Genomic DNA, 14,849 nt, shown 5'->3' on the forward strand with positions numbered 1-14,849 from the left:
CCAACCAGGAACCTCCACGTGTGCTTGCCGTCCAAGGAGTTGAATTCAGCTCTTTTGTCCCACACCTTTTATTCAGATGAGACCCCAGTTCCCACCTCCCAGAGATTCTGTATGTCGCTTACACTCTGGAAGCAGCAGTAGCAAGGATGAGGGGCAGCACTTGTATTTTGTCATTAATACTAACTGACTTCTGACTCCTGTCCGCATGCATGAAGAGCTAACAGACCCTTGACCGCCTTCTGCATGTATCTCTGTTCAGTTAATGGGCGTGTACTCAGCAAGGGCAGGAGGCTACTCAAAGGCAGAAGGTTTCTCAGACTGAGGAGATTGCCCAGAAACACAAGTATATTAATGAAAGAAGCATTGTGAGATCTTCACCTTGACCTTCCCGTGGTTGGGGCGTGCCTCTCCTTCTCATGGTGTCTGAATACTCAGTGTCTTCGGAGAGGAGGCTCTCAATGTCTGAGGAAGCCCGCGTCAGGGAAGAACTAGAGGAAAGGCGGGGTATCACTTCCACCGGTAATTTCCACGTTACCTTCCGCCCATCGAAATCATCGCCCAGCAGTCGGACATGCTTCCATTTGGAGCCTTTCAGAACAAGTTAATGACTCGTGTTGGTATTTAGTGCCAGAAAACGGTTCAGCATTAGCCGAGCACGGCCACACCTACAAGCCCTAACCTATCTATTTCCGATGGGAGGCACTCAAGGAGACAGACGGAACAGAGAGAGGAAGCCTAACCACTACACTTGGCTGCGTGCACGGCATCCATACACACATGCATCTAAATGCACATGAATGAATGCATATACATGCCTGTACACATCCATGTACACCTTTATACACACAAATAACCCCCAGTAATGCAGATTGCTAAAGGATTTATAGTTAATATGAGTGAGAGAATGATGACTGAGGGAATCCATCTACTTTACATATAGAGTATTATGTTGCCTATTTTCAAAAAGAAAAAAATCAAAGCCAGGTAACTACTGTAATAGCGACAACAAATGCTGGAAATATTCAACAGGTCTAGAGAGAGAAACAAAAATGAAAGGTCATCGACCTGAAAGGTTAACATTGCTTCCCTCTCCACCGCTGTTGCCAGACCTCCTGCTGAGTATTTCCAGCATTTGAGTTCAGGTTTCCAACATTCAAAGTATTTTGCTTTTGTGCAAAGAAACTACTCGATCCAGTTGACTTGTTTAAGTTTCTTGCAAATTAATAACCGAATACCTAAATTTTTTTACCGGAATAATAACGGTAGAATTGCTGCAGTGTCACCAGTCATAAGGCAGAGAGACTGGGGCATATATAAGACCAGAGTTAGAAGGGTGGAGGAACCAATCAGGGTCATAGAGCTGGCGGAATTTATAGAGGAGAATGAAGCAAAGCGATAAAGGAGTTTAAAAACGAAGGTTTTCGAGTCAATGTGCTCAGGGATGGAGTGGGTTTTTCTCACTGGGCTTTCTCACATTCTTATGCAAAATAAACTAAAACATTAAGAAAAGAAAAAGAGACATAAATCATGGACAGACCCAAATGAGTTCTAAAATTGTTAACAACAGAAGACAGTCAAAGAACAGCTAGGTCTATTGAATGTAAATTGAGTAAAATGCCCCAGGCTGTCAGGCCTTGGACAGGGGATATAGATGAGATTCTTCTCATTTGTTCTCACAAAAGACTGGAGACAAATCACAGCCAAAGTAAATGGACAGAGCAATCCTGACCTCATGTCAAAATTAATAAGGAATGTTTGAAATCGAAACAAGAAGCATTAAACACACACATGGCTCCTGGGCAAGTTAGGATACAGCCTAGAACCCTCAAGAGATTAGAGTTCTGGTTATGTTTTAGCTCCAGAAGTGCCTCTCGATTACAGAGGGAATAAGACCAAGCCTAGGGTCAACAGATTCATTAGACTCAAAACCAGAATGGGAAAATTCTGGAGGGCTTTCTAAAGTGAGCCGTCAATAAAGATTCAAAGAGCAAAGATATCATTGGCAGCAACTGGGTATGGGAGCAATGGATCCTGTAATACAAACCTACGGGAAATTTTGGATAGAGACGGTGAGCTCACAGGGAGGGTATTTATATCAGTTTATGTAAATTTTGAAAAGCCATTTGACAAAGTTCCTCATCAACAGGAAACGTTGCGGCTCACGGAATAGATGGCAGATTGTTTAAATGGATTAAGAATTAGTTTAGCATACACAATATAAGAAGTGACCACACTTCAAAAGGTAATACTTCAGACATTGAGTGCTTTGGGATGTCCCCAGGGAGGCGGTAGGGAGCAATGTTAATGGACATTTTTAACAGCAGAAGAGGAAGACCTGATAAAAAGGAAGGTGTTTATACTGAGAAACAATAGTGAAAGGCATTCTCTGGGGATCTATTCTGGGAGGACTGTGCTTAAACTGTTTGTGAATGTTACTAGAATGTGGAATCTGTAGCAATTATTACATTTTCATAATACACAACCCTCTGTGCACAAGCAATAAGTAGGAAAAATGACCAATATCTTTGGAGATATTTGGACGGATATAAATGAAACTTAAATCTGGCAGTTAGGATTCTAAAGTGGAGCAATGCAGTGTATTAATAGCAAAATCTAACAATGAAGAGTGTCCAAAAAGGGGAAATGATTTATTATTGCTTAAAATAGGAAAGGTACAAATGCCAAGTGGTAGGGATGGCCATGATTAAAGTCATATATGTAAGAGCTGGTAATGCACCATCATACCTGTCTCATCAGAAGTGCTGGGTCTGGGCGATCGCAGTACATCTGTGCTATACATCAGGAAATTCTCATACTCATCATGTGCCTCTGCATCAATAATGGGAATATCTGGGATGATGGGAACTGCAGATGGCAGAGAGAGACAATTAAATGCTGCACTCTGGCAAAGACATTCAACATGATTGGCCAGTGCCACAAGCTGTTAGACAATTTCTCATTTACTTTTAAAACAGACAAGCTGGCAAACACAGCTTTGAATCTTAAGATGTATTTTCAGAACAATTAGCATCAGCCGATTCAGTGCAAAGTATTAGACAGACTTACAGCACAGAAATAAGCCATTTGGCTCAACTGGCTCTATGTGGTGTCCATTCACCACACAGGCCTCCTCCTACCTAACTTCATTGCACTCTACAGTATAACCTCCTAAATCTTTCTCCCTGCCGCGCTGATCTATTGGTGTGAAGCTTTCATTCCTTACGCATGGTTAAAAGTGATGATCTGAGTTTGTCATTGGGCTGGAGAGGCAGACAGAAAGTTCTCAACTCTCATTGAGTTCTCATCTCATGTTTCTGATCATCTTTTCTCCTATTCTCTCTGGCTAAGGAATTTGGAAGTTGTTTCTTGCAGTTTATTGAAGAAGGACTATCCAATATCCAAATTCACAGTGAAAACCATCCATTAAAATGATAGGCCCTGTTGTTTTAATAGATGCCTTTTACAAGTATCATGAAAGGTGGGATAGCCCCAATCTCTCTAGTTATCTGGTGCTGCAGAGCGACAGAATGAATGCCAGCATGGTGAGTACTCAGTAAAGGGAGCTGGACAATTTCTGACGGTGGGTGTCGTGTTGGGTGTTCCGATACACAAACGAACCAACACGGTTGTAGATGGCACAACTCTGTTTTATTATTCTGTACAATAATAACTATTAACTTCTGGCTGTGGTTCGTATTGTACCAGCTAACCTGTGGACCCAGCCCTAGCACTATCTTAGTGAGGCACTCAGCACATGGTGTATGTCTGAGTGGCGCGCTGTGAGCTCTGTGCTCTGAGCTATCTCCTGGTAGAATGAGCGGGAACTGTGGTGTTCCCTGTTTTATAGTGCGTGTGCTCTCACTGGTGATTGGCTGTGATGTTGTGTGTGTGTTGATTGATCCATCTACCTGTCCATCAGTGTGTGTGTGTGATTGCACCATGATATGTTAATGTGGATATCATGACAGTGGGGATGTCCAAATATCTAGCAAGCAGGTGCAGACATGTCTCCCAGATATTGCCACTTGTTTAAAGGAGGAAATCTTTCTTGGAGCTTTTTCTGCTGTGACATCCACAGAAACCCCATTAGCACAGATAAAGAGCATTTCCACCAAACTGCCAAAGGAAACTCTTGAAGTTCACACCCACAAATCAAATTTAAAGGAAAAGGGACAATTAAAGAGAAGTTTCACAAATAGGAGAACCAAAATGATGAATGCCTTTAGACAGCTTCAGAGGGAATTTCAACCCCTCAGAGCTGAAGGGCAAGAAAAGTAGAAAGAGACAGACAAAAAAGGATAAGAGAGCATATTCAAGATGTAGGTGCAAGTCTGCTGGCAAGTAATGGGATAATCCAACGCTTGATCGATGAAGTCAAAGTGATGCTGCACAGATCATTGCGAAAACAGTGGTCCTCAGTCCTCTGTTCCACTCTGCAACATCGTCCCCTACAAGGAGGTGGACTTTATTGTCATTGCTTATGCCAGCATATTCTGTATGGTAGACACAGTGGTCCTTGTATCAGATGGCACAGCTTCTTATTAGACTCGGAAAAGACAGCTAACAATTGTCAGTTGGATGCCAGGATTTGAAGAGTCGACCGTGATATCTTGGCAGACAATGGTTAATCCTAGCATGACCTTACTCACACAGTATCATGGAAAGTAAACACACTGTGGCCAGGCTGCTTCCAAGGAAGCTTTCAGCATTAGTCAGTCGGGCATTCCCATCTCTGAATGATGCCATTGGGGTTGATTGTTCCTGCTCCCTTTGGGCTTGAGAGTCTCCAGCTGCCCTCATTTTCAGGCAAAAGATATTCATCCCTATCTGCAGATGTGCTTGAGTTAGGTGAAGAGCTGCTCCTACAGACTGGATCTCCTCCCAGAGATATAAGATGGGGGAATTTCCATTGGCAACCCCATTGATATTAATAGGGGAAATCAGGAATAAATTATTTACATTATTTGGTATAATGATTATGAGAATCTTAAGTGCTAACAAGGAAATAGATGATAAAAACAACTAAAATATCCTTCATTTTATACTAGTGTCCTTTCCATGACCTCCAGATTACCAGATATTGCCTAACAACCTTCAATGGTTAAATAACATCCTACCAAATAATCAGCAGGGTGGCAGAACATAGGAACAGCCAGAGGCCTTTCAACACCTCAAGCCTATTCCACCATTCAATTAGATCATCATTAATCTGTATATTCCATGCCTGCACCTACACGCCCCTCCACCCCCTATCTGTTAAAATTAAAATAGAGCGCCTGCCAGTTTGAGTGAGATATTCCTATTGCTGTTCCTGCCCACCAAGAAAAATAGGGGGGGCTGTAACCTTTGCAACGTCACAGGAAGAATGTCTGTATGCCAAATCATGTGGCATTCATGAGGAAATTATGACTCTCCTCTCACTGCATCTCATTGTAAGTTGAAGAATCTCAAACTCATTGTTACTCATTCTTTGAGAAGAGAAGATCTTGCTTAATTAATTCGGATTTTTTTTTCCACTACTTTAAATTGATATCCCCGGTTGCCTGTTCCTGACCTGTTTTTGCAGTAGTGTTTCCGTATTATTTCCACTCACTACTCTAAATCCCTCAAAGCGTTTAACTCTAGGCTGTAGAGATACTGTTCCTTAATGGGCCCTCACAGCTCATAACCTTTCCACTAAATATGTGCAGGGGGATCTGTAAATGGGCGTAGTCTGTGGAAAGAAAAGGGTGCAGATGCAAGTAGCTTAAGGATGATCAATTGGATGGAAAAGCAAAGGTTACGAGAGGGTGCAAAGGTTAGAGGTGAGATGGGCTCACCCTCCTAAGTTATATCAAGGCAGATCTATGTGAGGAGATCTTTTCTGGAGAATAATGGACTTGTGTAACAGGATGCAGACTTGTGGATGATGATTTACTGAATTCCTTCAGGTGAGAGCTGAATCTGTTTCTGGCTGTGGGCTGACATCACATCATGTACGAGGCAGAGACCAGGTAATGTTAATCAGTGATCTACTGGTCTGGTGTTCATTGCCTAAAGGGGGTAAGAGAGAAATCTTCCTTATTCATTTCCTAATTGACCTGAGCTTTCCCTATTTTTTCACATCTCCCCGAGAGATTGTATTCTGCTTGGGATAGGGAGTATAAGGCACCACAAGGAGTGTCTGGCTCAATAGATCTTTTCCTTTCTGTTTGTAAGTAGCAGATGATTTTCCCACTATGTGTGCTAACTCCTTGGTTGTCTGTTTAACTCTCTGTATGAGACTTTCTGCAAGTTCTTGATGATGCATCACTCACTGGACATTGGGCGTTTTGGCTGCGTGGAGAGGTTCATCGTGGCTTCTCGGACAGGTCCCCAGCCAGCACCATTCTTGGCTCGTACCGTGTACCGATATGGCTGCTCTTCTTTCAGATTCTCAATCATTATCATCCTCTTCTTTGGTTTGTTGATTTTCACCACTTTTTTTGGTCCAATGGGTTCTGTGAGAAACATGCACAGCAAACAAAACAATCAGAAAGATAAATGCACTATCTTGTGTTCCTGCTCAGTGATTAAGAACTCTCTCTTAACATTGGTGAAAATGTGCAAAGCTCAGACTTACTCATCACTAAGCACCTAGAAATTTGGGGTGTATCCACTTTTGGATATGTGCAGGGAGAGAGTGCAGGGTCCATGGCCAGGATGGTGAGGCCTGAACTTCCCCCGTCTGATATTGGACCATGGGCAGAAACAGCTCTGCGGCTAGGAGGAGGCCAAAATTTACCACTGTTTGCGTTAGAGTGGAAGTGAAGCCAGAAGAGGGGTGGAGGGGTGGTCGGTGGGAATGGGTGTTTCAGATAAACAGTGGAAGAGAGAGATCATGTAGTGATTTCTAACCAGACAGTTTCTCTGCTTTGAGAGATACTCACTATTCTCATCAGTCACCACTGCATACGTGACTTCATACTCTATGATCTCCCCATTGGCTTCTGAAGGTTCGGCCCAACTCAATTGCGTCACAGTTGGTGAAATGACATTGAACGCCAATCGTCCAGGCTCATTTGGTACTAAGAGGTGGGAATAAGAACATTGATGTTAGTTTTCCTCATATTGCCCTGTGGGCATCAACAGAAAATCACCTGATAATCTGCCCAGGCTGATAACAATAGGACGACAGAGAAGCAGTCAATTCCAGTACAAATACCAGGCTCAATACCCACTAACACTCAGGCTAAAATGCTATACACTGGAGTTCCTCAATAGAAACATCGAACATGTATGTTTCAGAAGGAGGCCATTCTGCCCATTGTGTCTGTGGTCGCACATAAAGCTACCCAGGTTATTTCCACTTCCAGCCCTTAGTCCATAGCCCTGAAGGTCACAGCATTCAAATGCATGACCGAGTACTTTTCAAATGCCTCTATCACTGTTTCAGGTAGCAAGTTTCAGATTCTGACCAGCCTCTGGGTGAAAAACCTTCTCCTCCATTCCCTTCTAAACCTCCTACCAATTGCTTTCAATGTACCCCATCTCACCTTGGCTAATGGAAATAGGTCCTTCCAATCCACTCTACCTAGGCCCCTCATAATTTTATACATTAAATCCAAAGAACACGCACCAGTTTACCCTACCTTTGTGCAGAGATCCATAGGGATACTCTGTTCCCTCTGTTCCTTTGCATTTCTCAGTTTTGTATATCCATTGCCAGTTTTGCCCTCCTCAAATGCATTACCCCACACTTCGCCAGATTAAATTCTATCTGCGACTTTTCTGTCTGCCTGACCAGGTCATTGACATCTCCCTATCAAACCTACACAGCCATGTTTTGTAATATCTATAAACTTCTAAATCACGTGCCCCACATTTAAGTCTAAATCGATATATTTCACCATAACAAAGTACCCAGTGCTGAGGCCAGCGGAGCCCCACTGGAAATAGCCCTCCAAGATCAAAAACACCATCGGGGGGGGGGGGAACAAAGTGCTGCAGGAATAGCTGCTTTTCCGCGGGCTCTGGCACCACCCACTTATAATCTATTTATCCCGATTGTTGGACAGTCAGCGACCCAATCCTTGAATTAATAATTGATATTATGTCCCGGGAAGACCTCTGGATTAGCATTGGTAAGAATATGCAGAAAAATGTCAAGAAACCCAGCAATAAAAGAGCACAGGCGGATTCAGCGGGGGTGGAGCCGCCCTTTCAATCTGGCGGCCTGAATCCTGAGAGGTCTCTCGACCCAGTGCTCTCAGAGGCTTTCTTGTAAGCAGTGAAAATTAAGACTGCCGACATTATCCGAGTTATTGACCAGAGGCTCGGTGTGCTGACTCAAAACCTATGTGCTCATGAGGTTGGGTTGTTGGCTTGGGTTTTAAAGGACATTTTTTTTTTCCTTTAAATTTGATTTGTGGGTGTGGACAAGAAGAAGCCTCATCTCAAGTTTGTTAAGCTCACAATTCTGGGGTCCAAGGGTTTCCCAAATATTAGGCCATATCAACTGGCTTCTCACCTAAGGTTTGTAAGAGATTGGGTTAAGAAGGACCCTTCATCCATTTTGCTCGATATTGAAGTAGATCAGTCACTTTATCCTCCACAGGTCTTGTTATTTTATGCTTTAGGCAGGTTCTGCCTAAGTGTGATAATCCTATTATTATTAATAATCTGAGAGCATGGATGAAGGGAACCAGCTATTTCTGATAGGTAAAAGGGTCATTGATTTAGCCATTTCGATGTAAATACTAAAGCCCAGTTTGAAATCCATTTTAAAATGGATTTCAACATAAGACTTCAAGCATAACCTTAAATTACAAAAACACACAGCTTGCAGTAACAAAAGGACAGAATTTTAAACATTCACAGGCTAGCTAGAACAAATGCAACATTTCTACTAAAAAGTTAAATTGACATTATAAACTGTCTATTGTTCTAATGAATAGAATCGCAGAAGTTCAAATTAGTTTTACTAAAAGTATTACACCACAATCTGATCAAGGTCAAAATAAGCACCATGACAACATGTATCCACCATTGTTAAGAATATGAATAGTATAGCAGTCAGCAGAAAAACCAGTAGAAACCAGAGCTGATTAAAAGTATAAGTCACATTCCAACACACGGCAATCATCTAAAAAGCAACATATCTACAGCTATGTTTCATATTGATGATTGACAACTGACCATCCAACCAAATGCATTTGAGATTCATCCAAGCCAGTTAGCACATTACAGGGGTAGGGATAGATGGAGCCAGACTGATGACATTTTCCTTAAAGATAGAGGTCCGGGCAGCCATTTTTCATCCAGGATCACTCTATACCTTTTACATAACTACTCGCTATCCTTATTTTGTATTTTCATATTTCCACTCTAACTCTTAAAGTCTGCGCAAGCTGTTTTTGCTTTGAGCAAGAAACCATTACTGTATTTTGAAAGCTAAATCTGTTTGTAAACTACTAGGTCGATTATATCTCTTAAAGTCTTCTGCTGGCAGGGTTTTACTGAGAACATTTGATTTGTAACCACAAGAAGATCTCAAACTCTCAATTATAATCAATAGACACAATAAAAGATTTAATTTCGCACCCGAGACGTGTAGCTTAAATTTCTACTGAGTTCAAAGTGTATACAAGACTACACTTAAGTATCTTAAATTTTTAGTCCAAAGATGTGCAGGTTAAGTGGATTGGCCATGATAAATTGCCCTTAGTGTCCAAAATTGCCGTTAGTGTTGGGTGGAGGTGTTGACCTTGGGTAGGGTGCTCTTTCCGGGAGCCGGTGCAGACTTGATGGGCCGGGTGGCCTCCTTTTGCACTTTAAATTCTATGATAATCTATGATTAATCTAGGACAAAGGTTTGGCACAACATCGTGGGCCGAAGGCCCTGTTCTGTGCTGTATTTTTCTATGTTCTATACTTAAACCGCATGGTAGATTTCAACAATGGAGGTTGGTCCATTACCTAGAAGGGAGATCTAAACTGATTTCCGCTCTCCTCCTATCCAGAGCAGTCCAGACTTTGCACCCGCTCTAATCGACCATGGATTCAATATTTGGATAGGTCGAGTCATTTGAAGGCTGGGAGACATGTTCAGAGATGCTTCCTTGTCATTCTTTGAGCAGCTATGTCAGCATTTTACATTCCAGGACACTCCTTTTTTAAAGTATTTACAACTTAGAGACTTTTTCCTTAATAAGACAACTTTGAATCTCGACTCCTCAATTTCCCTGGTGGAAAGAGTCCTGAATTCTGTGGAACCTGAACAATTAATTAGTAAGTTCAATGATGTTTTAAATTCCAGGTCCTGCATTAGCACGTTGGGTGCCTTACAGTCTTGGGAAAAGGACTTGGCAATTAATATCGATGAGGAGACATGGGGTAGTATATCGGATTGTGCCAGTAAAATATCAGTTTGCAATAAAATTAAGGAGACCCAGTTCAAAACACTGCACCGATTGCATATTACACAGAGTTTTAACAGAGGTTTGCTCCTGTAATATCCCTGATGTGTCTAAAGTGCCTGGTAGTCTAAGCTGACTATATACACTGTTTATGGACCTGTGTTAAGATTCAATCCTATTGATCGTGTGTAGTCATGGAGCTAGAGAGGATTTTTGGCATAGCCCTCAAATCTAATCCTGTGTTCCCGGTTCTGGATCTTCCAGATTGGAGAATTTCTGATCTTAATGAAAAAAATGCCCTGACGTTTGCAGCTCATAAGAATATCCTAGGCTCATGGATTAGTGACAAATATCCTTCAATTCAAAACTGGCACAAGTTAATTATGGAATGCATTCCCACGGATTTCCTGAATTCTGTGATCTGCTCGAAGTCTGATGAATTCCGTAAAGTATCTTAAATTTTTAGGCTCTACTTGGCTGATCTCCTCCTGTTGAGTTTTTCATGAGCTATCTCATTTTGTTAATCTTGATATCGCAATACAGAAAGGTATGCAACCTGAACTGTTATCTGTCTGATTTTATATGGTCTTATCCTCCTTTCCCCTACTCAATTTGTTCATCTATTGTTGGATTGATCAGGTATGTAACCTAGATTCACCAGTTCCCGAAGAATACTGATCTGAATTAGTTCTATCTTGCTTGCTGTTTTGCTTGTTCTGCACTGATATTTTTTATTACTTTGTTGCATTTATTGTAAAAAAAATTGGAAAACCTAACAAACAAATATATTACAAAAAACATCCATCAACATTACCTTTTGCTTCTAGTCAATGAGTCAGTAATAGATTCTACTTGCCAGTTTTCCTTGGATCCCATGGGCTCTTACTTTCTGCCATGTGGGACCTTGTCAAAGGTGAAATTACAAAACAGGACTGCTTGCCTGCTAAACAGCAGAAGCAGAAATAGACAAAGCTAAGTGATTCCACAACCAACAGGTCAGATCAAAGTTCTGCACTCCTGCCACATTGTGTCATGACTGCTGGTGGACAAATACAGCCAACCTGAGGAGGATGGTCGACAAACAATTTTATCCTTGTACCTCCAAGTAGCTATGTCTGACCACACTAGTCACCCTGAGCTAGATCAATGCTCCTGCTCTCGTCACAGTCTAATCACTTAAAGGGAGAGAGCTGCTTGTGTCTGGCTTTTCTACCCGCCGGTTTTGCCCTCTAGTGATCTTCTGATTTCCCATTAACCCCTTATGTACATGCCCATACAAAGATCACTACATCCCCCCTTTTTTGTTGTGTTACATATTTTCTGTATGTTGTTAAGAAAATGGAACAAACATAGTTGATGTAGTGTGCAAATGCATTACAGAAATCAATGAGTACATAGAACATAGAACCGTAAAGCACAGAACAGGGCCTTCGGCTCTTGATGTTGTGCTGAGCATTGTCCGAAACCAAGATCAAGCTATCCCACTCCCTGTCATTCTGGTGTGCTCCATGTGCCTATCCAATAACCGCTTGAAAGTTCCTAAAGTGTCCGACTCCACTATCACTAATCAGGCTAAATCAGTCCAATATTCACAGGTTCAGACGGTTGGGTTTGCGTCTGATTCGAGTTGATCTCCTGAGTGGGCATGGAGACACTGAGGTTTTAATGTCCTTCTGTTAACCGGCTGATGGTGTCAAGTGTTGTCGAGTGAGTGAGTCATGTAGGTTCAATGTTGGAAAGACAGGTTCAGGAAGTGGAACCTTTAGCAGGTGAAGAGGTAGAATTCTGAACGGACTACAGAAGATACAAAATGGATGCCAGCAGATATAAAATGGACTCTGTTTAAAGACATTAAATGTGCTGACTTATGCACAAGACATTTGTACAACAAATTGACCTTTGGGTTATAGGCTATTATCACACTTCTGCTTTGTTCAACTGCCAACATGCAAAGAGTTCCAACCACAAACCGCGATTAAGGCAGATGTTCAGCAAAGAGGCAACTGCCAATGTCTGTCGTAATATTTGCTAAGTGTCATGTGAGAGTACCTTTAAGAAATGGGTGTTTATAAATTGGTGTGTATATAAATATCTGTAGTGAGAGTACCTTTAAGAAATGGGTGTTTACTACTGCAGTAATGTCAGAGAGTGGGTGGCGCTGGGCTGTCTGTCAGCTTTTTACTTTTGTTTTAGGCTGTTTGCTGCAGGGTGTGTTTTAGTTTTGTTTTCAGTGTTGGGGCTGAAGCCAGACAGAGCAGATGTACTGTTGATCTCTCTGCCATGAAAAGACTATCTCTTGATCATTTGGTGAGTTCAGAATTATAAATGTTCTCAGTACTGAATGTAAACCTAATGTGCTTCTGTTAAAAGGGGTTTCTTAAGTCTTCTGGATGTTAAAAGGACAGCTTATGGATTACATAGTGTTGTATTCTTTGGGGGTTGTATTTCAATGATGGTTGCTAAGATGTTCATTGTATGTTTTAAAAAGGTTAACTTGAGTTCATAGAATAAACATTGTTTTGCTTTAAAAAATACTTTTTCATTTTTGCTGTACAACACCTGTCGAGTGGGCCATGTGCTCTACGATGTTTAAATACTCTAGGTCAAGTCGGCATAAGGAAGGGAGAAGTTTTGGGTATTCTAAAAGGCATCAAGGTGGACAAGTCCCCAGGTCCGGATGGGATCTATCCCAGGTTACTGAGGGAAGCGAGGGACGAAATAGCTGGGGCCTTAACAGATATCTTTGCAGCATCCTTGAGCACGGGCGAGGTCCCGGAGGATTGGAGAATTGCTAATGTTGTCCCTTTGTTTAAGAAGGGTAGCAGGGATAATCCAGGGGATTATAGACCTGTGAGCTTGACGTCAGTGGTAGGCAAACTGTTGGAGAAGATACTGAGGGATAGGATCTATTCACATATAGAAGAAAATAGACTTATCAGTGATAGGCAGCATGGTTTTGTGCAGGGAAGGTCATGTCTTACAAACCTAATAAATTCTTTGAGGAAGTGACAAAGAGAAGGGCTGTAGAGGTCATATACATGGACTTCAGTAAGGCATTTGATAAAGTTTCCCATGACAGGTTGATGGAAAAAGTGAAGTTGTATGGGTTCAGGGTGTACTAGCTAGATGGATAAAGAACTGGCTGGACAACAGGAGACAGAGAGTAGTGGTGGAAGGGAGTGTCTCAAAATGGAGAAAGGTGACTAGTGGTGTTCCACAGGGATCCGTGCTCGGACCACTGTTGTTTGTGATATACATAAATGGTCTGGGTGGAAGGTATAGGTGGTCTGATTAGCAAGTTTGCAGATGATACCAAGATTGGTGGAGTTGCAGATAGCGAGGAGGACTATCAGAGAATACAGCAAAATATAGATAGATTGGAGAGTTGGGCAGAGAAATGGCAGATGGAGTTCAATCCAGGCAAATGCGAGGTGATGCATTTTGGAAGATCTAATTCAAGAGCGGACTAGACGGTCAATGGAAGAGTCCTGGGGAAAATTGATGTACAGAGAGATCTGGGAGTTCAGGTCCATTGTACCCTGAAGATGGCAACGCAGGTCGATAGAGTGGTCAAGAAGGCATACAGCATGCTTGCCTTCATCGGACGGGCTATTGAGTACAAGAGTCGGCAGGTCATGTTACAGTTGTATGGGACTTTGGTTCGGCCACATTTGGAATACTGCGTGCAGTTCTGGTTGCCACATTACCAGAAGGATGTGGATGCTTTAGAGAGGGTGCAGAGGAGGTTCACCAGGATGTTGCATGGTATTGAGGGTGCTAGCTATGAAGAAAGGTTGAGCAGATTAGGATTGTTTTCGTTGGAAAGAAGGAGGTTGAGGGGGGACCTGATTGAGGTCTACAAAATTATGAGAGGTATGGAGAGGGTGGATAGCAACAAGCTTTTTCCAAGAGTGGGGGTGTCAATTACAAGAGGTCACGATTTCAAGGTGAGAGGGGGAAGGTTTAAGGGAGATGTGCGTGGAAAGTTTTTTACGCAGAGGGTGGTGGGTGCCTGGAACGCTGTGCCAGCAGATGTGGTAGAGGCGGGCACGATAGCATCATTCAAGATGCATCTAGACAGATATATGAACGGGCGGGGAATAGAGGGAAGTAGATCCTTGGAAAATAGGCGACAGGTATAGATAAAGGATCTGGATCGATGCAGGCTGGGAGGGCCGAAGGGCCTGTTCCTGTGCTGTAATTTTCTTTGTTCTTTGTTCTTTGTTCATACCATAATCTATTAAAAGTTGTGGGACAGGTGAACTCCATGAAACACTTTGGGGTTTTCGAAACCCTGGCCCACAACAAATTGGGGGCTCGTCCGGGATAAAAGTTTATCCATTGGATTGGCTTAGTGAACTTAAAGACTGTGAGGTGTGAGCATATTGTGGTTGCTTTTCAGGTGTGGTATTCTAGTTTAAGTGGGGAGTGTGTTGTGGACAATGGCTCTTTCAGAGGCTCTGAAGTTTTTGG

The 14,849-nt window shown here is 42.3% G+C and overlaps 1 protein-coding gene across 6 annotated transcripts in view; it reads right to left on the reverse strand.

Moving 5' to 3' along the window:
• itgb4 (integrin, beta 4) overlaps positions 1–14,849 on the reverse strand; it is a 359,993-nt gene that overhangs the window by 46,855 nt on the left and 298,289 nt on the right. For 4 of the 6 annotated variants that reach the window (XM_072482933.1, XM_072482931.1, XM_072482930.1 and 1 more), the window contains exons 30-33: positions 6,909–7,046; positions 6,297–6,479; positions 2,746–2,865; positions 379–588 (exon numbers count right to left, since the gene is read on the reverse strand). In XM_072482933.1, coding sequence (XP_072339034.1) covers positions 379–588; positions 2,746–2,865; positions 6,297–6,479; positions 6,909–7,046 — 651 coding nt within the window. The remainder of the gene's footprint in view (positions 1–378; positions 589–2,745; positions 2,866–6,296; positions 6,480–6,908; positions 7,047–14,849) is intronic. The other 2 variants (XM_072482936.1, XM_072482935.1) reach the window with 1 other exon arrangement.

This window comes from Scyliorhinus torazame, chromosome 18 (assembly GCF_047496885.1).
Source record: "Scyliorhinus torazame isolate Kashiwa2021f chromosome 18, sScyTor2.1, whole genome shotgun sequence".
Classification (NCBI taxonomy): Eukaryota; Metazoa; Chordata; class Chondrichthyes; order Carcharhiniformes; family Scyliorhinidae; genus Scyliorhinus; species Scyliorhinus torazame.